The sequence below is a fragment of the Cryptomeria japonica genome, chromosome 1 (genome assembly GCF_030272615.1).
Source record: "Cryptomeria japonica chromosome 1, Sugi_1.0, whole genome shotgun sequence".
In the NCBI taxonomy this organism is placed as follows: Eukaryota; Viridiplantae; Streptophyta; class Pinopsida; order Cupressales; family Cupressaceae; genus Cryptomeria; species Cryptomeria japonica.
Window position 1 is genome coordinate 37,572,462 of NC_081405.1, and position 27,573 is coordinate 37,600,034.

Consider the following 27,573-nt stretch of genomic DNA (forward strand, 5'->3'; position numbering starts at 1 on the left):
TACTCATGTTGACCGCCATGTTGAACTAACTTCTAGTTGTTTAAAAAATTAAAATAGCTTGATTGAGAAGCGTTTAACAGGAATGTTTTATTAATATGACAAATCGTGTTGAAGAAGTTTGAGAAGGTCCTACCAGCCATATGAGCATGCCAAAACCTAGATTGTGTCGGAAATGGGTTGCCAGATTTTTGGATGCATTATATAAATTTAATCTAAAAACCTACATAGATTACTTCAATTCGTCGACGGAGGATTCAAGAGGAAAGCTTAGTATAAGGTTTCATATGAAACAATAGATGGCGAAGCATGTTAGGAGGAATGTTACCACATGACAAAAATTAAAATTGAAAAATTCTATAATGAATGCATACGTGCTTTGGAAAACACCCATTTGATTTTTCATAGCCAAACCAGATCAGTCTCTTAAAATACCAAATGAAGTTATCTATTTTTAACAGTGAAAAGCAGAAGATGATCATGGATAGATCCATTAATCCAAGGCCGAGTAATGTTAGTAGCAGTAGTAGTACTAGTTCTATTAAAGCCCTTGGTAGCTATTTTGCTAGGATGCAGCTCACGCCAGAGGCAGCACACCAAAATGTTGTGATAATCATGGATGCTTCCAAAGAGATTGACTCTTCAGCATTATTTTGGCCAATTGAGTGTTTAAATCTCAAGAATGGGGATTCTCTCACACTCCTCAGAATTGTTCATGAAGTCGATGTTAATCCCAAAAGTGGACGGAATTGTAAGGGTTTCCAATTACTGTATGAAAAAATTATATAATTGTTATTCTGCTCACAAGGAAGCACTTCATGTTGCCATGCATTTTTTATTTTCAAATTTTAAAGCTTGTTGGTATAGAATTATTTGTTGTATCCTTGCCTATCGATCATCGCTTATGAACTGCATAAGCTTGTAGCCTATTATATAGTAACAATTATGATTTTAATAAAGTACTGTTAAGAATTTTTAAGTGTTTTCGTGTTTTGATTTGTGATGCAGATAGAACTGAATCGAATATGAATTTAAATAAAAATATGGGCTGGGTGTACGCCAAGTCAGTGATTGAAAAAGAAATGGAAATGAAAAGGGAAGGGTGCCTCAGAAACATTCTAGTTGAACTTATCCGTAGAGAATGTGAATATAAACAGGTATTTAATTATTCTGAGTATGAGTTTTCTATAGTTTATGTAGTATTTGAAAGGAGGTTTCTGAAATCATTTATGTATTTTTTAATTGATATTTTGGGTCACACTTAATGATCCATCATGAAGAAAAGGATGGTGAAGAATTAGATTGCAGACTTGAGACTTCCACCTCTACCTCTTCTTAAAATTATGTCTGCAATCCAATTTTTTGCTTTCCTCTCCCTAATAACAAATCACTAAATATGATCTCAAATGTTGATTCAAAAACAAACAATTTTTTAAATATTTTCAAATTCATATCTAACAGAGTATAACATTTGTATTAATCTTTTAGAAACAGAATTAATTCAAAAACTATTTTAGATTCTTGTACTACATTTTACATCATTGTTCTAACCAACTTAAGCGAACGTTTACATCAAATATATCAATGCAAATGACCCATACTTCTATTTCGGTGTGAGCCCAAGACGTTCAACTAATTTTTTCCCGTTGTGCCATCATCAGATTCAATTTGATATGGAAGTGAGAGCTGGAGCTTCTACCAAGGTAGTGGCGTTGCAAGCAGCCAGAGAGTTTAAAGCTACATGGATTGTTTTAGACAGGTTTTATACGAATCTTGATCTTTTCTATCAGGGGTTACAGAGAAATACTTTCTAGGCTTTTAATATTACTTTTTATTATTGATAAAAAAAGGTTTTAGATATAAATTATCTCACATTTTTGCACGAAAGTAGTAGTATGCTATAAATTATATATATGTTGCGTGCCAGGTCTATAAAGAAGGATGCCAAGTACTTCAAGGAGAACCTAGTTTGCTTTATTTCAAAAGTGACGAGGAACAACAAAATTAAAATTCTGAGAGGAAACATAAGTGGAGATGCAAAAACAGGCAACGGTTTCTTTGCAGAAGTGAGAACGAGGAACAGTGTCAGAAGTGATAGTCTAGTGGAATCGAGGGAATCGCCTGCTTCTGCTGTCTTCAAAAACATTTATGAAGAAACACCCATCCCTGTTGAAGAACGGCCAGAAGACCTCTTCAGTCTTGAGATTAATCCTGCCGATCAGATAAAATTTGCTAAAGGTATTTAACTGTTGTTTTCATTTGATGAAATCTCATTTGAGGGGTATCACCAACTAGTTTGGATCCGGTATTTTGTTCAATTTAAATTTTTATCACGGTTTTAGACATTTTAATATATTTTATCTAAATATTATATGTTTGACTGGTTGAAAAATGAAAATAAATATTGTGCTTTATTTTTATCAAAAAGTAATAAATAATTGTTTTATTTTTATTAAACAAAATTTACTTCTGAATGATGCCTAACATGTTGAAATTCCATACTTTTATCGCTTGAACTCTTCTTATTTAATGAACAATTTATCCATCTCTATGTGTGTATCTTAAGACCTTATAATTGATGCTTTCAGATTATTACAAGCAGAAGCTTCCTCTAGCATCTAATATTATCCAACAAGCTGACTCCAACCAAGATCCACCGTCTTCTGCAGAAACATTCTATTTTTCAGGTAATTGTTGGATAAGTGTTGTATACTTTCTACGTTTAATAGGCTGGATAGGATCAACCTCGCAAGTTAATTAGAAAGTTGGGTGTTATTTTAGATATTTTCTATTTTTGTTCATGTATTTAAGACTCAAATTTATTTTTTATTTTTTAACATGATCTCATGCAATATGTAAGACCACTTTTAATGTGTCTATTTATATTTTCACATACTTATCAAGTAAAGAAGCCACTTTCATTTTTGTATTGAAAAATACTTCAAATTTTGCAATAGTAAATGTTCTATTATCCCTCGTATACTTATCAAGTAAAGAAGCCACTTTCATTTTTGTATTGAAAAATACTTCAAATTTTGCAATAGTAAATGTTTTATTATCCCTCATAAGTTTTTCCAGTCTTTGCTTTGTCTGTTTTTGTTTTCCTAGTCTTCTGTAGAGTGGAAACCGAGCAACATTTGGTGTTATCAGGACAACATATCAATCTCAATAATAATTGGCAGAGGACATCATTAGCTCCCCTTAACTCAGGCCATACTCATGGTATTCCTAGTTTCTGTTTAAGACACTATTCAAATTGATAATTAGTGTAACTGATGCTTCTCATACTAGAAGTAGTGGGTTGTACTTTTCTAGCTAGTTATCTTGACATCTTCTACACCGTGGATAAAAGTTTTCTACTTTTTGTTATCTGTTGAAAACTCCTCTTATCTCTTATCTATTCTAACCTAGCTGTACTTTTACATTACCACTGACCCAAATGCCAACTTTAATATAACTTCTTTATTTGTTTTAAAAACTGGTAGATACATAATATATCACATAAAAGCTTAAATCCAAGTTGTGGGAAAAAATAATTTAAAAGAAAAATATACCAATAGCTTTGATAGTTTGTGCATTCCAATTCAGTCATCTTAGATCTTGAAATGGCAATTCAACTTCTCTCCTTACAAAGTCATGCAAATTCTGTGACAGATGAGGGTAGCAAAAATGGAGACATAGTAGGAGACACTGCAAAAGTAAAGACAGTTGTGGAAAATTTCATATCCAATCTGAAATTACTAGAAGGAAGCTTTGTATCTCCGGCAGATCCCTGTTCGATATGTCAATATAAGTCTTCTCTTATGTTGGGGCAGGAACTAATAAAATACACTTATGCAGAACTTGAAGCAGCCACAAACAACTTCTCAGAAGAGAACTGCCTTTCGAGAAGTGGGTCTAGGCCTGTTTATAAGGGTCGCTTAAACCAAGGATTGTACATTGCAGTAAAAGATCATAAACATGCAAATTATGTGCAGCAAAGAGCTGAATTCGAGTCTGAAGTTGAAGGCATAAGTCGTGCACAGCATAAGAACCTGGTGATGCTTCTGGGATATTGCTCAGAGGATAATCACAGATTTCTTGTTTACGAGTACATCTGCAATGGGTCTCTCTATTCCCATCTCTATGGTAAGCCCTAGGTACAGTTTTTGTGAATTTGGACTATTTTCACTCTGCATTTCTTTTTGGGGTTTCTGAGCTTTTGTACAATGATTATTAAAGGGAGCAACAGAAAAGTATTGGATTGGGAAGAGAGGAGAAAAATAGCAATCGGAGCTGCCAGAGGTATTCGTTACTTGCATGAAGAGTGCAGAGGTCGTCAGATTGTTCATGGTGACCTCCGTCTCAAGAAGATTCTTCTTACCCATAACTTGGAACCCATGGTATATCTCTAAACCTATGAAATATATTTTCACCGTTCCCAATAAAATTGTTTTGTAGGATTTTATCAAAATAGGAGTTCCATTAGATTTACAGGTTTTTTTTTTTTTAACAATCAGAAAGACAGTCAATAGACTGACAGTGGAACCATGGACAGCATATAACATTGATTTAATGTCCATGAACATTTCAAATATATGACAATCATAGCTAACCGTGGAGACCAACAACATAAACCATAGCAAACAGCAAAGCATTGTTGCCTGTGAACAAGACAAATGGGACATTGACTGTCTATGGAAACAGATAGCACAAATAGCATAAATATTGTCTTGATTCTCATGAACATGAGAAATGTATGACATCCATAACTAATAGTGGAGACCAACAACATAGACCATAGAATAACAATGAACAGGAAGAAAGAAGAAAGGTCTTAGTTCTTGAGCAATATAAATCTTCTGACTTCTGAGCAGTCGATCCACTTGATATTTGATGCATTAAATCTGAAAATCTATCTTCCTGAAATCTGTCAGTAGTTGAGAGAACAAAGAAGCAAGACAATAATTTTTTTTATGATTATTATTGTTATTAAACACTGCTTTACATCTGTTTCTCCATAAATACAACCAAATAACATGATGAACTCCATCAGCAATAACATTATTATGAAGATCGACTTGAACAAAACCTTTCCAATTAAATTTATATTAAAAAATAACAGACAAGTCATTAGGTTTACAGAGTTTGCTTTTTGTATTTCCCATACACATACCTATATAATTGGAGTTTCTTATATTTAAAACTATTCAAGGTGAGGTGACTAATTGATATGATCTCAAATGTGGAAGAAAAAAAAATAGTGAATTAAGAAGTATTTTTTAATTATAACAGTTTTTATATGGGAAACTATTTTTTCCCTAATTTCTTTTATACTATGGTATTCTTTGTGGGAAAAACATTATTTCTATAAATTATTTTAGAATAATTAATTAATTTATAATGATGAATAAATCTAACTAAAAATAATAGATTGAGATTGGAATAATAAATTATAATGATAAATAAATTTAATTAAAGATAAGAAGTTATATTAAAAATAATAAAATGTTAAAATTTAATACGGAAGTTAGATAAATAAAATGATGTCATTATATAGGTGTAAAAAATTCACTTGTTTTTAATGTCATAGTTTTGAAATTTCTAATCTGATTATCGTTTACTTGAAAATCTATTCTTGTACTATTTAGGTTTACTTTTGCATGTACAAGCTTGAAAATCTAAAACTACAAGTCATGAGAATAAGCTGACATTATTTCGTGGCCTTAAACCCATTCCTCTCCATCTCATAATATTTGAATCTATGTAATGATTAGTGATATTTAGGAACACCTTTAGGAATCTATTGAATCATGAGTGTCACATTCTCCTTAATTAGACTCCTAATGGAGTGACTTTATGACTCTAAGTGAAAGATTCAAATAAGACAAGCAAGCATATATAATGGACCTAGGATAATGTGTGTTGGCCTTTTTGAGGAGGCAACCTCCTTTGGCTCGTGCTCAATGCATATAATTCTTGGATCTTCATACAATAACCTATGTCTTATATTCATACTAGTTCTGTTCAAGCTAACTACTATTTCCCAACCATATGGGATCATTCATAATATCATTCTTAATAGCTCAAGGGATAATTTACAAATCATATGCATCAAAACCCTATATTATAATAAGAAAGGAGTTAGGAACAGGGAATCCTAACACCCCCCCTCCCTTAAAATGATTTATTCTCAAAGTTGAAGGGTAGAAAACCACTATTAAATTTTTTTATGGGGTTCATGCCATGCCATTAGATTGAGGCCTTAATGAGTGTGTAATATCAAAGTTGGCGTGGACACTTAGCCAAGATTGCTTTATGCTAGAAAACAATGGATCTTTTGACATCAAGATCTAGAAGAATGGTTTTAGTGGTGACATGTTGGCCAACAAATTTCTTCAAAAAGAGACATCAAAGGCAAGATAAAGAAAAGAGGAAGGTAGAAGTTCTAGCTTGTAAGCTATAGGATCATTTTGTTGAACTTTGTAAGATCCATATCAATTAGGAGTAATCTTCTAGCATCCTTTAATCTAAAAGGAGGATTGTTAATAAGGATATTGTGCTAGAGGAAAACCATATCCCTAGGTTGGAAATGTATTTAGAACAATGTTGATCAACTTGTTGCTTCATGGGGTTCTAAGCCATATGGAGGTTGTCATGAAGGATTTGAAGAATATTGTCCCGTGTTTAGGGTAGTATCCACCACATTGGTTAGAGAAATACTTGGAATGTATAAGATAATAGATGGTGGTTTCTTCCTATAAACTACTTGAACATGATGTGTGGATTTAAACTTGTATGTTGTGGGAATGATTTGGTAATATTTGACAATTTGAAACTTGTTCGCCTTTGTTTCTTGATGTATGATTTTTTGTAATGAATGGTTGTGTTTAAGAACACCTTTGGTAATTTGTTGAATTACATAGGTTATGTTCTCCCTATATAATGAACCCCCTAATAGATCAACTTTACTAATTTAAGTAAGATATTTAAAGATAACAATTGTGTATTTGACCTAGGATGGTGTGCATTTCTAATATTATGATAATCTATTATGGTGTGATAAATTCTCAATGAAAATTCATTCTATAACTCAAGAAGCCTAAATTTCTAGCTATGTAAAATATGTTTTTAAGGCTTTCTAATTATAAATTTGACAAATTTATGATAACTTCCATAAATATTTATGATTCATTTTATTTAACATACATAATTTTTTTAAGTATACAAAATTTTAACCAACACTAGATAATCAAAAGTTAACGTGATAAGCTTACGATTTACAATTTGACAATTCCATCCAAAAAAATCTCAAAAATTTAAAATATTAACTACTTTAAGTTACAAATTAAATTTTATAAATCTATCTTTAACATAATTTGATTTTGAAAAATGTAAAAGACAATGGAGGGAAAAGAGTTTAGAATGAACTCGAACAATTTCAATAATTATATCTAATTTTATAGAGGACAAACCAACACTTGAAATAAACTAATCTTAACTAATTGTCACATAATCAAATGTTCATGATAAGTCAACCATCATAAGACATATGCATAGCACAAGTTGAATATATATAAATTATCTTAGATTCTAATGCTATATATATTGATGTTGAAATGCTAACTTTTATTTGTCAAATTTGGTTTGGAATAGTATGAATATTATATATATACATATTAAAAATATGTCATTTAAACATATTGTATATGGATATGTATAATATGTAAAGTGATCAATATGTCAATAATATGAGAGTCACTAATAGACTCAATCTCTTAGGATCACTTGGAAAACCAAGATCAACCTTCTATATGAGAACAACAAAGAGGATGAAATGCTGGAATGCGGCACAATAACAAAATAATGATATTATCACGCTCCAAATGATACAATATGGATTAGCTCTACCTTGTACTAACTGAGTTGATATGAACTCATTTGAATTAACTCATAATATAGATGAATGTGAGCACATAATTCCAAGAGGAATAGTAACTCCCAAATAACCAAATTGGGTGGGAGTTTTACCTACTTGGAAAATGCCAAACATGTGGCATAACCTACTTAGAAGGAGATAATATAGAGGTTATGAGAGGTGGCATAAAAGGTCAAAAGAGGGTGTGAGACTCAACCACCCATGTCTGGGTGAGAGTGACACATGTAATCAATGGATTGTGCAATGTGTTCTCACATAAATCACAGATAAACCATGTCCCCTATAACCTAAGCATGCTTAATATTGTGTAGGAAAAAAAAAAAACTACACCAACAACCCCCCTTAAGCACAACTTAGGTGGATGAAAAGATGCAAAGATGCAAATATGGGCTACAAGGCCATGTTAGGTACCCATGTACAATGATGTAACCTCTCAAAAAATGAGAAATAGAAAACCCATAGGACAAAACTCCCCCACAAGAGAGAAGAAGAGAGACCACGCAGTTCCCCAATGCAGAATCTCTTGCATTGTTTGTGAATGCTCAACACAAGAAGCTAAAGATGGTCCAAGTTCGTCAAACAATATTCCTCCCCTTAGGAAGAAATAAATCCAAGGAAGAATGCATGACATCTTCCCATTCTTGAAAGGAATATGTGGGAAGAATGATGAAGCTATATGATGTCTCTAAACTCTTTTTAGGTGTCCCCATGTTGATATCAACAATTATCATCAAATCAGGTGTTCTAGGTCACACTGCAGAAGATGACAATCCAGAACCTAGTGGTGATGGATGTAGAACAAAATCCAGAGACAAAGGTATCTCCTCCAAAGACAAAGGCGCCTCCTCCAAATGTTGCTCAATAGTGGCCACAGTCATGTCAAACTGTGAGGAATGATCACGTGGGTAATGAACAAGAGGGTCAAAAGGTTCCCCCTCAACATTCAAGAAGACAAGGCAACTTCATCAAAGAGAAGATGTATGCACTCAATAGTGTCCTCCAAGTCTGCAAGATAGGACTCACAAAGCAAACCTACAATGTCTATCAAGTAATCATACCAAGTAGCTGTGCTAGGATGACAATGAATGTCGTGCTGCATTGAATCAATAGGAGCCATCGATGTAACAATATTAGTATCATAAAAAACAACAGTTGATGTAGGAGATGAAACATGTCTCTTGAACCTCAGTTGAAAGAATACCAAGATTCACTTGACTATATTAATATCCTCAAAAGTGTCCACACTAAATGCTTGAGTGTGTACATCAGCTGAAGGAACAACAAAAGAAAATTGTGCGAAGGTGTATACTCGAGATTGATGATCTACCTCCCCAATTGCAACAATATCTCTGCTATGCAAATCCTGAATAATCATAGAATTTGGTGTGAATTCAACACTCTTTCCTTCCCCACCATGTGTGACCTAATAGATAGAAAGGATATTTGTTGACAAAGAAGGCACATAAATGACATCTTTGAATGATCCTCCGTCTATGTCAATAGACCCTTTCCCACAAACACGCATATATGTGTTGTTAGCCATCAGAATGTTTGGTGACGAACAAGTTTCAAATGAAGAGCACATACTCTGTGATGAAGCCATATGATGTGAAGCTCCAAAATCAAGGATCCATCTCCCTAACTCAGAATTTGCAATTGCAACAAGTGCTTTCCCCTTTTGTTTCTCTAACTTTGAATTAGATGAAGATGAAGAATCTTTTGACATAGTTGAAGGTAATTTGATTTATTCTTTGCTAAAAGATTTTTCAACCCATCAATTTGTTTTAAATAACATTGATGTTCATCATGCCCAGATTCTTGCAAAATGCACAAGTGGGCTTCTCCTTCTTAGATGATTCCCTTTTCGAGGAAGAGGATTCAAATTCTTTCTATGACGTGTTCTTTTTCTTCTTTTGTTTTTGATAAGGATTTATTGATTCTTTCTGTAACTTAGGTTCACTACCAATCAATGCTTGTGAGTTGGAGGTCTTGATGATACCCATTTGAATTAGCTTCCCTTCCTCTTGGATTAGAAGATCTGAAAATGCATCAAAAGTGGGTTGAACATATGCAGTTCCTATAGAAACCCTATAGGTATGAAAGCCAAAAACAAACACAGATTACTCAGGACCAAGCCTGGATAATACATTGAGAATCAATTGTAAATCCTCTTTTGTAATCTTGCAATCCTTTAATTGTATTATTAGTTGCTTAATCTTGGAGATATAGTCTTGTATGTGGTTGAAACTTTTTGGATCAAGATTTATCAAACCATTATCAATTTGATAACCCTTAATCTTGTTAGTTTTACCATACAAATTTTCAAGAGTATCCCCCGCCTCCTTAGGTGTCTTGCATGATTCAAGATGAAATTGTAAATCAAAAGAGACTAATGAACAAATGTAACCAAGAGCTCTCTCACGATTGATCTCCCATGTTTGAAGAGGATTAACATCAGTAGGTGCAGGAATAGATTCTTTAACATAGCCTGTGCAACCTTTTTCCCTTAGATAATTCCATATTGATTTTTTCCATGATTCATAGTTATTTGTTGTTCGGAGTTCAATTTGAGTTTTCCCCATTGTACTAGCACACAACTCAAGAAATCAAAACACCATAAGATCACCCCCCAAATTCACTCAATCAATGATCCCCCTATAAAAATATGATGGTGGCACTTTATAAATCAGTGCGCTTACAATATTGTAGTTGTTTTCTAGAGTTTTACAATGTCCAAATATGGACTCAAATATTGAAAGTACAATTAAATCTCATAATTATAACCTCAAACTAGCACCAATGTGTAGTGCTAAAAAAATATCATCTTTTAAAAAATGATACCTTGATTTGAGGTTTTATATGAAAGTTATTTTATGTTTGAAGTTGAGAAAATGAGGATTGTCCTGTTGATTTGTTAAGAAAATTGAATTTCTAGAAAATCTAGATCACTGGAGGAAAAACTCATGACACCTTTGCGAATCTTGCGAAATTTTGTCTGGGTGAATAAAAAAAATTGCTTGCAAAACAGAGCCCAAATGCTCAAGATATGGCCTTCAGAAGACCAGTTTCAAAATAGAAAACTCCATTGGAGAGGGGTCTTAGTTTACAAAGTCAACTTTTGCCAAATTTGGCAAAATTGCTACTAATTTTGGAGGCACCACCAATGAGTTTAACTCTGACCACAATTAGAGCTCCCCCAATTTTTTTGATGAATAACTTATTACCATTAATAATTTAAAAGTACACTATTCACAAAATAGGGGTTGCAGGATTAAAAAATCATTCCACGAGAGTCACTCAGGCCAAGCCCGAAAAATCAACTATAGAAAAAACACGAGTCATGTAGGTAGAGCCCGAAAAACTAGTTACAAAGCAAAAAACAAATCAACCTCTAAGCGGCTAATGTAGTGGCCGTAGAAGGTGGCGGATCATGGTCATCCTTTGGACCCTACATCAGCGGGGTCAGGTGCAGTGCAACCATCTTCAATTGGAGCTTCACCTTCATTATTTGTCTCCTTCTTGGCCAGGAAGATGGCCAGGTAAAGTCGAGGAAACCCTTTAGAGGAGCTGGGCCACCCAGAATCGACACTAGATGTTGGTCAACCAGAACTGCTAGGAGACGCAGAAGTAGCTCCACCCACAGGGCACCCAGAAGTGGGAGCACCCCATGGAGGAGAAGTCGAGCGATCACACAGGAAATCTCTTCCCCCACCAGACTGGTGGTGGGGGGCCTTGGGAATGCAACATGTGCAAGCGACGAGCGGAAGAATTGGGGCTGTGCCGCCATACACGGGACAAAGAATGGTCATTGGAAACAGAAGGGTTCGGTGGGACTCTAACAACCTTAGAAGGGGCATTACCCCAGTGGTCAAGAAGCACCTATAAGTGGGCCACTTTGAGCGCCACTTTATTTGCTTGTGTTTGAATCTGCAACATCACATTATAACATATGCAAGCTTTAGCATAAAGAGAAACATTAACATCTAGAGAGGTGTGAGAAAATAAAACAACATTTCTATCTTTCCAAACATTGAAGAGGATTTCTAGCCTGATAGCATGCCATATCTATGTGAATCTGAAAGGAAACCTAGAAGAGTCTCCCAACAAAACTATATGCTAGGAGAAGGATTTTGGCCGAAAAGGTTGAAAGAAGTCATGAATCCAAACCCATAATTGTTGGGCTCTTCTGCAATACCAAAACAGATGCATGAAAGTTTCAGGTTGCCCACAAAAAGGATAATGAGGATTTGGCACCCCTAGATGCCTGAGACGAGAACCCAAGGGCAAGCCTTGGAAAATTATACACCAGGTAAAATGGGCCACTTTGGGTTCAAAAATAGCAGTCCAAATAGTGTGAAATCTGTGCCACCATGTGGCTTGAGAAGATTGCAAATGCCACTGAAGATTCAAAGAAGAAACCATTGGCAATTGACGCACGAGCAAGTGTTAACCAAGTTTGGGCTTGTAGTTGTAGAAAAGGTGTTGGCATTATTGTCATTGATGTCAAGGGATGTCAAATTGTTGCAGAGAAGCAGATAGCAGTCGCACATAACATTTAGGTTATGCTATGCAAATTGTGCATAACATGTCATGTTATGCTGCAGGCAAATGGTGTTCACCTTATCCCGCATAATGTTGGTCGAGTGTTGAATGCCTCACGGGATAACACAAAAGTGACACTACTCGCTATTCCGCGTTGTTGAAAAGGTCATGTGCTAGTCGCGTGGGATAACTTAAGTTTGATGAACAAGGTGGTCCCTCTTATCTCACAGTGTCAAAAGTGACCAACAAAAGTCACAAGGGATAAGAAACTGAAGGGAAGATTGCAGATCCCCTTATCCCGCACAGGTTAAGAGGCACACAAAATATCACGCGGGGGAAACAAAAGCAAAGGCATCCTGTTATCCCGCGTGACCAAGCAGAGAGGTGAAGAAGCCCGCGGGAAGAGAAAAGGGAAGAGAAAAGGGAAATGTGTCCCCCTCTATCTAGCACCACACAAGTGTGTGCATGGTGTCCGTGCGGGATAATTTCAAGCAGGGCATAACGACCCCCCACTATCCCATGACTTGTTTGCGATAAGACTAAAGGTCTTGCGGGACAAGACAATGATAGCGGTAGAAGGTCTCCGCTATCCTGCACCATTCAAGATGGATGAGTGATGGTTGCGTGGGACAAGATAGTGAAGCAAGAGAAGGATCCCGCTATCCCACACCTACAAATGGATGTAAAGAGGAACTCATGGGATAAATTAAGGCAGAAAGACGACACACCCTGCCATCCCGCAACGACAAATTTTAAGGTCATCATGACCATTAGAGGTTTTTCAATCGACACGTTGGTCGCCTGATAAGGACGATAGTCCACGTGGCAGTTGACTATGGTTGACCAGGTGACTTGGATGTCAATTATGAAGACTTTTGACGACACATGCACATGCCGATTGACACAAGGGATTTACTTGGAGGCTAGCTGACCTTGACCGAGTGATCTGGACGAAGAACATGAAGACATGTGGTTTCTTGGTGGACAAAGAATGAATCAGATATGCAAAAGCTGGGGATAATGGATTCAAGTATGGTAGTTGTCGATCTTTTAAGGGTAGGTCGAAAGAGGATGGAAAACGCATTAATGGCAACTGAGTTGCAGGCAAGTTGTGTGGCTCGAGGAAGGATTCTAGATTGTTTTGGGCAGAGCAAGATTACTAAACTTAGTAATCTAAGTATAAAGAATGATCTGAAGACAAATATGATGCATTTAATTCAGACAGTCGATTTGAGAACAAATAGAGGACAAAGATTAAAATCACCTACCAAGATAATCGACTTGAATAAAATATTAAAATCCTACATTTGGAGAAATGCGTGTGGTGCACAGAGACGAATGAATTGAGCAGCAGGTGTGATGAGATTTGACATCAACAAGTGTGGCCGTTGAGATAGAGACAGAGGTGGAAATTGAAATATCTCACCAAGTCATCTGTGAAAAGATGTGTGTGTTGTAGAAAGGGTGTGTTGCTGCCAAGAGAAATTAGGAAATCTACTGAGGTAGAGAGAGCAAGCATTGAGCAAGCATAGAGTGCTTTGAAAAGTGAAGTTGTAGCAGAGAGTTGAGTAAGTGTGTGGCTACCGAGAGAATGTAACATTCAGAAATAGAAAAAGAAGAAGAGATAGAGAAAGAAGAAGATACTGAGAAAGAAGAAGAAACAGAGAAGGAACTTCAACAGACAGAGAAATTCATTCTCATGATATGAGAAATGTGTAAGTGTTACAAAACTCATTTGTAACAAGGTTTCATCATTGCATTGTACACTTGATCAATCATTGTATATCTCTGAGTGGGTGCTTAGAGCAGGGGTAGGTGCTCATAAAATTCGGGCTTGGTGCCCTAAAGTTTAGGGGTTGGTTCCCTAAACATTGTAAACTGTTATTTACTGTGAGGCTAGATTGGAGCAGTAGACTCCAACAACTATTCTCACCGAGGTTTTTCCTTCATTGGGTTTTCCTTGTAAATCTGGTGTTGTGGTTTAGTTTGTGTGGGTGTGTATGTTTTTGATTAATTTGCAGTTTCAACAATTGCATACATAGTTAAAATTTCAAAATACATTGATTCACCCCCCTCAGTGTCCATTTGTGTTCTTTAAAGGGGTGTTGGTGAACCAATGCCAATCTTTCCACCAAGGCTTGGTAGAACGAATGCCAAGCTTGTGTAGCATATTTTTAGGCAGAGTCATGTTGGTCGATCTGGTCAGTTGAGATGAAACTGGGCCTGTAAGTCCTCCCAAGTGCGAAGATTCATAGTAGCATGAGAAAAAAGATCTTGTGGAGTGCAAATGCCACACTTATGAAAGCATAGAGCACAAACTCTAGGACACGTGCTAGGGGAAGCCCCTCAACCTGAATGAGCGACAACCACCAAATATTGTTCTGGTTAAAAGAGAGGCCATCTCAAAAACTAGCCCCATCCCAGCGAAGCCATGACTTGATAGCCTCCTAGGCTTGTTAGATGCTTTTAGCAACAAAAGTCCCTTGGATTTGCATGACATCTTTCATCACTAGAAGGGTTTGAAAACCAATCCCCTTCCAAGCTGGCCTATTGACAGGATGCCTTGAAGAAATGCAGTGTCTGAGAAGAATTTTCGAGGCCTCATTACTAGAGAGGGCTCTAATAACCCATTTGGCACACAAGGCAAGGCCTTGCTTCTGAGTTGAAAGAAGGCCCAACCCTCCAGAGTCCCTAGGGAGGCAACAGTATTCCCAGACTACTTTTTGAAGGTCGTGATGGTCAACCTTAGAGGCCCACAAAAAGACGCGCAAAAGCTTTTCAAGCTTGTTGTTGGAAGCTTTAGACATTGCCCAACAAGAAGAATAGTAGATATGAGTAGCAACAAGAACCTTAGAATAGATTTGAAATTAACTAGCTAAAGAGAGAGGCTTGATAATCTAGTAAGCAATCTTTTTCTCAATTTTGGCCAAGACAACATTCCAAAGATCAACAACAGAACCCTGAAATGCAAAAGGAATATCTAGAAATCGAAAGATCTCCCCATGCCGAATCCATTTCCACCCATATTGGAGAATACAAGGTGGGGTAGGAAGATAAGATTGGCGATAACACTGGGTCTTGTGCCATTGAACTGCCGACCTAGAGGCCAGACAAAAGGTGTCGAGGCAATGGAGAACCACCTAAATATTGTTTTCTTCTTCAATCAAAGTGAGAAAGGAATCATCTGCAAAGTGACCATCGACAAGTTGAGAAGGTGACCTAGGTAGGGAAATTCCTTTGACTGTTGGCATTTTTGATGTTTATGTTATGATTGTCATTGATGGACACACACTTGCTTTGAGATCACTTTTTGTATGTATGAGTTATGCTCAACCGGTATTTGTTCCAAGCCGGTATTGCATTACAGTCTATAGGCTTTTGGTGTTTTGCAGAAAGTGTTTACCAATCTCAAGCGGTATGGAGACCTCAAGCGGTTCGAGGATCTCAAGCGGAGCGAAGAAATTGAAGCAACAATTATCATTTTCCCAGTCTTCATTTTTGGACAACTGGTAATCGGTTTAATGTTTAAACTGGTTTTACTCTGTGATGAGTTACCAATCGGTAATCGGTAAAGTTGTATGAACCGGTAATACTCTGTGAGAGTTACCAACTGGTATTTTTGTGATGAGTTACCATCCACCGACACTTTGACGGTGATTTGTGCCGTGTTATCAAATGTGTCTAGATGCAATGAACCTAGTAACTTGCAATGTAATCCTATTGGACCGACATGAAATCAGATTCCTTTTTTAAGGACATCATGTCTAGGGTTTGAGGTGTGGTAGCTGTTAGGGATTTTGGTGGTTGATGAGTTTTTGTATGTGCGATCTTAGAAGAGAAGATCAAGTCTGTGTGTTGTAATAGAGTGTGGATTTACTAAAGACCGAAGTAATGCTAAAATGCATTAGCAATGAGCTATCACAGATCTAACCAAGCAGACTGTGCTATTTGCTAGATCATTCACTTGTTGATTACTCACATCTTTGACAAGTCAGAAACCCTTAACTGGGTAGGCCCAGAAAAGCCTTTGTAAATCCTCTAATAAGGTGGTTCACATCTGTGGATCTAAAATCCTCTCACAAGGTAGTCTTTAATCGGACTTATCTCCTAACAGAGATTGAGATTCCTAACAGGATCTGTTCTGGTAAAGAACATTGTATGACCTTAACTGGTCTGACCTTAACCGGTCTGGTTACTATTCTGTAGATAGTTACTTGTGAGTTTCATCTCACCATGGTTTTTCCCATTTGGGTTTCCATGTCAAAATCTCTTATGTTATGGTGATTGTGCTTCTGTGGGTGAATGCCTTGCTGTTTGGTTTGCATTTGTGTTAACCAGTTTGCTAGTTAAACTGTTATACCGGTTTACTGCTAAACTGTTAAAGTGTTTGAGTTCAGTGTTTTTTGGTATACTAATTCACCCCCCCTCTTAGTATTCATCATTGACATGACCGACCAAGATAGAAGAAGCTAGCAAGTAGCCAAAGCCTTCAACAACAAGAACATACAAAGGAGCTAAAGGGCAACCTTGGCGTATGCACATGCATAATCCAAAGGCAATAGATTGCCGCCCATTAATGGTGATGCAAGCAGAAGCTTCCCCAAAAAGCATACACATAGACTGAGCTCCCCCAAATTTAAATATTGTTAGATAAAAAACAAATCTCCACCAAATATAGAGGAACAACTGAACAACTCTACCAAATTGCCAGGTCCGCCAAAAGCTGAGGTGTATTGTTGTAGGTCGCAGGTACAAATTTATTGTTTTAAATTTTATTTTTTTTGAAAAAAATTCAAAAAAAATTGAAGTTTTTTTTTACGAGGGGTTGCACCTAACTCCTTTTCAAAGGGGGCACACTACTCAAGGACGTGTCTATTCGGGCTCTAAAACCTTCAATTTGTACGTGTTGTTGACAACTTAAAAAATCATGGCCGTTCTTTTCAAAATCAACGGTGTCTAACGATCAATAACCTACGTGTTATTGACTCCGTACTGCAGTTTTGGAGTCAGAATAGCTGCGAGGCAGTGCTTAAGAGGGGGGGGGGGGGGTGATGGGCCCAAGGCCTGCAATTGCAGGTACGTTGGGTACCACATAGGGGTACCCTGTGCAATTGTGCGCAAGGGGTCAAACCCATTTAATTTTTTTGAATTTCTTTTTTGTAATATTTTTTTGCTTTTCAAATTTTGATTTTTTGATTTCTCAAAAAAAACAAATTTTTGAAAAAATTTAAAAACTGCCTTAATTTTTTTTAAAAAATAGAGATATATATATATATATATATATATATATATATATATATATATATATATATATATATATATATATATATATATTTTTAAGTAAAAAAAATAAATACTATTTTTTGAAATCGTACCGTCCTATGCTGGTGGGGCCATGCAGTCTTGCTTGTAAATTTTTTTGCCTTGAGTTTGACTTTCAACAAAATAGAGAGTATTTTATATCAAAATTTGCCTGTTCAGCCTCCCAGACTCGATGGTGATGTCCTTTTAAGCTGAAAATGCACCCAACAAAAGTTAAATGTTGAATTTCTCCCAAAATCGAGAAGGGCTTGCAGATTTGGAAGCTTTGATACCATGTGAGAGTCACTAATGGACTCAATCTTCCAGGATCACCTGCAAAACCAAGATCAACCTTCTACATGAGAGCAACAGAGAGGAAATGTTGGAATGTGGTGCAATAACAAAATAATGATATTATCACTCTAAATGATACAATATGGATCAACTCTCCCTTTTTATTGACTGAGTTGATATGAACTCATTTGAATTAACTCACAAGGGAGAGGTGAGTGCTGATTATATAGCTAAATGTGGGCACATAATTCCAAGAGGAACAGTAATTGCCAACTAACCAAATGGGTGGGAGTTTTACCTAATTGGAAAATGCCAGACATGTGGCATAACCTACTCAAAGTGAGACAATATAAAGGTTATGAGAGGTGGCATAAAAGGCCAAAAAAGTGTGTGAGACTCAACCATCCACGTGTGGGTGAGAGTGACACATGTAATCAATGGACTATGCCATGTATTCTCACATAAACCGCACATAAACCATGTACCCTATAACCTAAGTATGCTTAATAATGTGTAGGAAAAATAAATATAAAAAACTTCCACTAAAAATAAGAATACCAAATAAATAATAGATATAAAAATGAATATTTGTCTTATATGCTTATACATAAACATATATTGAAATGTACTTATCTTTATAGAGATATGAATGCAACATGATCATAAGAAGTATATATAAAAAGGTAGCATACCATTTCATATGATAGACTTATATATATTCTAGAAATAACTTGCAGTAATCATTATGAATTATGGATATTTGATGTCTATGAATAATTTTTTTAATCCTTTATTAATACTACACTTGAATATAAATATTCCCAAGGTATTAGCACCATAACAAAATTTGCAAGGAACAATAATTCTATCTACCTAAATTAAATGCAATCTAAAATAGTAGCCAATTTTAAATACGCCATGCTCACTTGGGTTTGTTATGGATTTAATGTTCTTGGTATGATTTTCAATCACTTGACCATTTTTAGTGTATAGGATGGATAGTTTCGTGCCCTAGATTTGACTTATCAAATCCAAAAAACATGCCAAACATAATTTCCAAGTGACCTACCTTCTCAACTTATGTGCCTTCAATTGATGAGCAACTCCTACTTTAACCATGAGAAGAACCCAACTGTATCACCATTCATGTTTTCTAGGTGTCTCCAACATTTTTATTGCATTCATTATTATTTTTATATTGAGCAAAGTAAGAGTACAAAGAATAGAAGCTACTAGTAGGCAGAAGAAAGAGAATTACAAAACCAACTATGCAATATTACAAACAATGACATTAATATTTACACTAAAACACTTCACATAAGTCCAATTAGAGCTATTCTAAACCTAATTAGCGTGATCATGGATTTGTTGAATCTGAACCATGGCCTTAACATTTTTATTGGACATATATTTAATCTACGAAGACAAAACAACTTGGAAAACTATGTTAGAGTAAAGCATTAGAATACCAATTTCTTGAAAACAATTGCCTGAAAAAACAACATAACACCTAGCCTTTCAAATATGCTCTAAAATAACTAGTTTGATAGAATCCACAATCACATTATGATGCAACCCAAGACAAAGAGAGCTTCCTTTCAATTCAATGTGTGATGAAATTTAGTAATTAAAAAAAAATAACATTCCATTATATTTTAGTAGACACGCAATCCCAAAATATATGTTTCATATTTTTCAGTGTATAAGCAATAAGGGTAGTTAACTAACTGAACCATAATGCATTTTAGTCTATCTCCTACAAGTTTATAATGTAAAACTTTCGAGGCCAACAATTGTCTGTCCACATTAGTTTACAATTTCCATATTTGTGCACTCATCTTAGTTCGCCTTTTGGTGCTAAATCTACATTTCCGTTTTTGATTGAGTTGAGGATTGATATTCCAATGAGGCAAAGGATGAAGATAGATTTTAATCAATGGAAGCTAATTGAAATGAGTAGGTGATAACCATTTCGAGTCTTTAAAAAAATTGCATTATGTGAGTATATGTTCTTATTGCATTTATTAATAACCTAATCACTTCAAGATACCCTCTACTCTACAACTTAAATTCACTTCAAGGTGTTTAGCTTTCAAATTTCTTAAGAATTCTAATTTTGTACCTAAATGCAATAACTAACACTGAATTGTAAGAATGCAATATTGCTAAATGAATTAAATTTTAAAATTTTAATTTGAGTAAAAAAATATTAATCTACATGCATACGTATCACTAACGAAGGTTGTAACATCATATTTAATTTCATCTTTATTGATTAGATTATTTAGTATCAAGTTTATTATTTGATAAACTTATTTAAAGTAAATGTCAAATATATCCCAATAGAGTTATCAAGGAACTATGCAATTACCACTAGGAGATTAATTTCAGAATGGTTATTTTATGCAAAAGAATGTCCTTAGGTCAATAAGAATTAGGGTTTATTGTGTAGAGAATAATACAAATCACAACTAGTAGGAGGGAGTTATTAGGATACAATTTAAATTTGAATTTTAAGGAGGGTTCAAATATGTGATCATGAAAATGAATTGGATTAATTTTACAACCACAAATATGATCTATGTTAACAAATAAGAGATCTAAGGATTTAAATCAAATTTTAGAGATGAGTGAAAATAGAATCATGATTTGAGAATATTATTAGTTGAATCCAAACAAGAATATGCCATTTTAACACTTATTACTTGATTAAGGCACTTTAAAGAAAATAGACCCAAAACATAAAGGAAAAAGGCATATGTATGCAATTTAATTCATTACATACATGTGTCTTTCCTATCTTATAAAATATAATCGTATAAATAGAAGTTCTTTATTGATTAAGGTTTCTTAAATAATTCTCACATTATTATTTAATTAATACACATTACTTGACTTATATTTATAAACAAATTCACTCTTATAAAATGGAGCTATGCTAATGATTTTTATATTCATTTCTAAATCAATATTATAGTAACATTCTTCCACTTTCTCTTGGAAACATTCTTTATTTTGTTGGTGCATCCATACTTTGAATGATATTATTGAGGTGTAATATTTGTCTAAAAATATTCCTTCTTTTTCTTTTATTTTTAAGTTTGATATGGTGTATTATGGTTTTAATCTTTGATTGCAGGTGTAAGATGATTTTCATGTTATTTTTATTCTTTGTTCTTATAATATATATTTTTATTTATAAAAAATCTTTTAAATTTGCATTCTTATTTATATATTTAATTAAATTTTTATATATTATCATATTTTATTTTTAAAGAAATAATTTCAATAATTATCAATTAAAATATATATATTTTTTCGATCAATAATTGATGATTTATATTAATTTTTCAAAAAAGATTACATAGAACAAAATATATCAACAGTTCGAATAATGCATATATCCACCATGTTCCCCCCTACACTAAAAACCTCCTATGTATACAAAAAACTTCTTGTAACCCCCGAGATAGAATAACATAGAATTACAAAAAACTGCCTCAAACCAGATTATGGACTGCTAGTTACAACTAACTCCTTGCCTTTACCGCCCTAGTCTTTGGAGCTCGCCTGTAGATCCTCCTCGTCCACATGATCATCATGGCCTCCGGTGGGAAACCAATCCATAGAGGTTGGCCTCTCGACAGTTTCTTTGACCCTCTAGGACATCCACGCTTCTGTCTCGTGGAAGTGCCCGAGCTAGAATCATCCGTCGTCACCTTTGCACTTGAAGAGTCCCATTTCTCCAATTCCTTGCGAATCTCCTTCCTCTCCCACGAGCGAATGTATTCCTGCACTCCATGCATGCCAATCTGAGCCAAGACCTTGAACTTCCTTACTACAATTGGCACTCCACACAAGGAATGGTCGCAATGGTGTTTTGAATTCATTGGAGTGAAGCCAAACACCATTCGGGCACACAAATCCTTCGCCATCCCTCGCCATTTTGATAAAACTCTCTAGACCACCCCTTCACTCTTCCTGCACACTATTGGTTACTACCCATTGAACTCTATCCAGCCCCACAAGCTCGAAACACCATGCAATAAACATTGAAGCAATCTCCACATTCGTTTGGTATTTGTATTCCGCTCGCATATATTTTTCACCTAGCACTATCTTCACCCGGGTTAGAAACCCTCGATCTTCAAAACGAAAAACATTTGATAGGCGTTCAATAGAAATGGCACCCTAGAAGGCCACCATAGGACGCGATGCCTGCAACGAGAAGTTTGGTTCCATGGTTCCACAGAACTCTCCGCCACCTTCACCACCAAAACACCACCCCACCGATACAACAAATAAGATTTTGCTTGATATCAGTACCAATCGGAAGCTTAACTAGGAAGCCAAGACGACCATCGCATTAAAGTGATGATGCACACCAGGGTGTAATTGTACATAGAGAGCCGTTGAAATAAATGTTGGTACTATCCCTATCGACCACCACCAGGAAGAGCCAAACATTCCCGCCATCTTGCCCAAGAAACTTGTGAAAACAAACATATGGAAAGATATCCTCCCTGCCATCCCGTATTGGCCGCCAAACCAAGCCAACTATCATCATTAAATCGCACCTTCCATCAACTCCAACAGGTAAAAGCAACGATTGTTTCGATTTGAATCACTAGATTCATTAATGCACCGATATCCTCATGTCTCCAATACTTAAATCCAAAGGTTCATTTGCACACCTTTCCGCTTCCATGTTGCCGCTTCGATAAACATGAGAGATCTTAAATTCTAAGAAGGAAGAGATTTTCAACTTGATGTCCTCTATATCCCGATTAACCTTCCAACATTGGGAGACTCAACAAATGATTGCATTAATGATCAATTGGGAATCACCTTCCAAGTGTAATTTCTCAACACCAATGCTCTTCGCCAATTGTATTGCTAGCAAGGCTGCCTTCACTTCAACCTCATTGTTCGTCCCGGAAGGAAGGCGTTGCCACCTTGCCGCCACTCGCTGCCCTTGACTATTCTTAGCCACACATCCTGCACTCGAGGGTCCCAGGTTACCTTTAGATGCCCCATCAAAGTTAATTTTGATCCAACCAGGTTCGGGGGGCAGCCACTCAACATCACGCAAACCTTGATTACTCAGATCAACCCGAACAAGCCCCTTAACGGGCGGGAACTTTAAAAGAGGCCATTGAGATTGCATTCTACTGTCCCACGCAGTGTAAGGATACTTACTAATGTTAACTCGACAAGCAGCCGAATTAACCAACTCTGTAATCGACTGCTCTATGCGATGCCATAATCATAGATAACATTCTTCAACTCCCTGAAAGATGCATCTATTGTGCTCCTACCAAACTTCCCACAAAACTGTAGAAGGGATTATGTCCCAAATGCAAGAGTAAATCAATTTTGTCTTTCCTCTACTCCAACTTTGAAGCCAGGACTTGCAATGGGGTATACCATTCCATTCAACTCAAAATTTTCTCCCAATAACCTCTCGCACCCGCACAATGGAGAAAGAGGTGATCCACTGTTTCCACCTCCCTTTTACACATAACACACCTATGCGGCCCCATAAAATCTAGTTTATTCAGTCCGTCTCATGTTAATATCCTTCCCCTCATAGCTAGCTACGTAAAGGATCCCGCCTTAGGCAAACACTTATTGTTCCTGTAGAGATTCGTAGACCATTCTTCTCTAACCATATCATTTTCCAATAGTTGATAACCCACTTTAACTGAATACTGCCCACTCTTAGCTCCACACCATATTATTGAGTCTTCCTTACCTAAAATATTAATTTGTCTACCTTCCAACATAGCCCTCAGTTTATCTTCTTGATCGCTATGGAGATTCAATTCCCCTATGTTACGCCATCTCCAATATTCAACTCCCTGTATGATCACTTTCTCCACATAATCAATCATTGTATTGCCCCATTTTAATTCTGATATTCTCCTGATCTCCCACCAATCCTCCTCATCTCCCAAAGCCGGGTGTCCATCCCATGAATCAAACCGGAATAGATCTTTTTGACCATTCCCTATCTTCCACGAAATATGCTCCACTATGAGTTTCCTGCATTCTTGTAGAAACTGCCAAATTGTTGAACCTTTGCATTGGTCTACCTTCCAACATAGCCCTCAGTTTATCTTCTTGATCGCTATGGAGATTCAATTTCCCTATGTTACGCCATCTCCAACATTCAACTCCCTGTATGATCACTTTCTCCACATAATCAATCATTGTATTGCCCCATTTTAATTCTGATATTCTCCTGATCTCCCGTCAATCCTTCTCATCTCCCAAAGCCTGGTGTCCATCCCATGAATCAAACCAAAATAGAGCTTTTTGACCATTCCCTATCTTCCACGAAATGTGCTCCACTATGAGTTTCCTGCGTTCTTGTAGAAACTGCCAAATTGCTGAACCCTTGCATGGATTTCTGATTGTAAGAATCCTCTTTGCCTCTTGTCGATCCAGATACTTATGTGCAAATGCTTTCACCCATTTCTGATTTGGTTTGGAGAACATTTGCCATACCAGCTTTGCTCCCATGGTTATATTCAAGCTATTCCATTTTCCAAGACTTTCACCACCATCCTTTTTGGCTTTAAAAACCTTATCGCATGCAAGAAGTGGAATTTTATCTTACTCGCTTGTTCCATTCCAGAAAAAATTCCTCATGAATCTTTCTATATTTTTAACCACTTTGAGGGGGATTTTAAAGTACTGCATTGCATATAATGGTATAGCTGAAATAATTGATTTCAACATAGCGATTCTCCTTGCTGACGATAACCATTTCCCTTTCTAACTCTGCAATTTGTTCATACAGTTCGAAACTAGATTTTCCCATAAAGAGGCTTTATTGCCCCCCCCCCCCTCGCGCCCCAAACAAGGGTAACCCAAGAAATTTATTTGGCAAATTCCCCACATTAATACCTAGAATCTTAGCAATATCCCTTCGTGTCCTTAGAGGAGTTTTAAAACAATAAAGCTCAGATTTGTGCCAGTTAACCGCCTACCTCGAAATCTTACAATATTTATCAAAGATTGATCTGATTGTTCTAGCTTCCCTCAATGATGGTTCCCCAAACAACAATGTATCATCTGCAAATTGAGTATGTGTTACAACCTCCACTCCATTTGCAACCTTGATTCCTTTCCAGCATCCTTCATCCCTGCATTTGTTAATCATACGACCCAATGTCTCAACCATGATAATAAAGAGGAACAGAGACAGAGAATCTCCCCGACGAATTCCTCTTGAGATGGTAAAAAAACCTTGAGGCGAACCATTGACTAGAACCGAACATCTCGGAGTTGAGATACATCTATGGACCCATTCAATCCATTGTGGGTGAAAACCAAACTTCTTCATCACTTGAATCAGAAACAATTTGTTAACATGGTCATAAGCCTTCCTTACATCAATCTTAATCCTCATTCTCTCCACCTTAGCTAGCCTAACAAAGTGTATAGCTTCGTGTGCAATAATGATTCCATCAACAATAGAGCGATTAGGGGTAAAACCACTTTGCTCCTCCAAGATAATCATTGGTAGAATCTTTTTCAGCCTGTTAGCCATCACTTTTGTAATAATCTTATACATAGTATTGCAAAGTGATATCGGACGAACATTGTCAAAGGAAAGGATCTCAACCTTTTTTGGAATCATAGCAATGAAAGTGTTGTTCAATTCTTTGGACATGTATCTTTTCATTCTTGATTCTTCCACCATTGCCAGCAAATCTTCCTTGACAATCTCCCAAAAATTTTGAAAGAAGGGAAGGAAGCCATCCGGACCGGGTGCCTTGTTCGCTCCTAAGGAGAAAACAACAGTCTTGACCCCCTCCATAGTGATCTTTTGCATCAACAAGGACCTATGCTCTTCTGTTATGGATTTGGGGATGCATTCCACACCCCAGTCATCTGCCCCATGAACAAAATGATTGGGATCGTCCTATTCTATACTTTCAGTCTTTCTTTGATATTCTGTAGCTTACAAAAATGTAAGCCTTAGAAGAGCCCGTTAGATTTGGTTCCTTCCACCACCATTCAATGTTCTCATACAAAATTTCATCTCTAAGCCACATCTTCTCAAATTTGATCGGGCACCTCAGAGGGATCGAGTCACGCTGAAAAATCACTGAAATAGGAAAATGATCGGATCCAGTGATCGGGCATATAAAGGATTCCCAAGTAACCGATGAGTTGCTCCAATTTTCCGATAGAAGGAAATCAATTAAAATACAATTGATTGCAATGACTATAATAACACTATAACACTATTTGTTATTAAATTTATTTAGTTAGATATTTTTTATTATCCAATTTAAAATTTTGGGAATGAATATCCACCTAAGTTTATTTGTGATCTCCTCAAAATAATCTTAAAATTTTGATTTTCAATAATAATTTTAAAGTATTAAATTATTAATTTAAATGCTTATTTTTATTGCATTATTAATGTGTTTATTTCTTCTTAAATTTTAAATCAGGTTGGAGACTTTGGTCTAGCATATAAGTAAGACATCAAAACTCCCTTTGTTATTGGTATTTCTTTGATAAGTTTGAAATACTTACAAATGTACTTGGAAGTAAGTTGAAATGCTTATTATTATTTAGATGTTAATTATGATATTTTAAATTCATTGTGAAGATACTTTTATCATATAAAATTATTTTAAATTTAATTTTGATAATATTGGTAAAATAAAGGGACTCTTTCTCTTGTTATCAAATTGAAATTCACTTGCATTGTTGGTTGCAATTTCCACTACATTGTCCCATTTAATGTCTTCACTATTGCCTAACATGTCTTAGCCAACACAACTTGCTTTCTCAATAAGTACTTAGTGATCCTTTCACTGCATTCAACATACTACTATTATTAGTACTCTTAAATTCATTCTCTGCCTAGTCATCATTTACTTGCCAACTCCTCTACATTGATCTCTCTTTTAAGTGCCCATCTAGGCTTCGATTAGCTAAGGCCTTCCCTTCTCTATAAATGCGAGATAATTGAAATTCTTCAAATTTGTCCAGTAGTTCTCAAATAGGCAATAAGAACTTATTTAATTTCCACTTTGTTGTCTTGTTATTCTTAATCGCATTGATAACTATTTGTGAGTCACCTTCCAAATTTAATTTTGTCAACCTCAATTTGCTCGCCACTTTCAAGGTGAGCAATGTTGCCTAAGCTTTTGCTTCGTTATTCGCTCTCTCCATCAATTTCTGAGAGCTAAAGGCCACCATATTATCCTCTTAGTATCTAATTGCACAACCTACCTCAAACAGTCTTGGATCACCACTAGAAGCCCCATCAAAATTATCCTTTATCCATCCTTCATTTGGGGTTTCCATCTAACTTGACCAAGCCCATTAACAGATAGTTAAAATGATTATTATTTAGATGTTAATGATGATTGTTTAAATCCATGATGAAGATACTTTTCATCATATAATATTAGTTTAAGTTTAATATCAATAATATTGATAAAATAAAGGGACCCTTTCTCTGCCTACATATTTTTAAATGTTTAGAATAT

General features: G+C 35.8%; 1 protein-coding gene across 1 annotated transcript; it reads left to right on the forward strand.

Annotated features, from left to right (window-relative positions):
* The first annotated feature begins 1,016 nt into the window (after positions 1-1,016).
* Positions 1,017-26,611, forward strand: LOC131027414 (inactive protein kinase SELMODRAFT_444075). The gene is made up of 7 exons (XM_057957461.2): positions 1,017-1,154; positions 1,659-1,756; positions 1,925-2,235; positions 2,586-2,684; positions 3,652-4,125; positions 4,219-4,379; positions 26,524-26,611. Exons 1-7 carry the CDS (start codon positions 1,023-1,025, stop codon positions 26,551-26,553), a joined length of 1,305 nt encoding a protein of 434 aa, XP_057813444.1. The 5' UTR covers positions 1,017-1,022; the 3' UTR covers positions 26,554-26,611.
* The last annotated feature ends 962 nt before the right edge of the window (positions 26,612-27,573 follow it).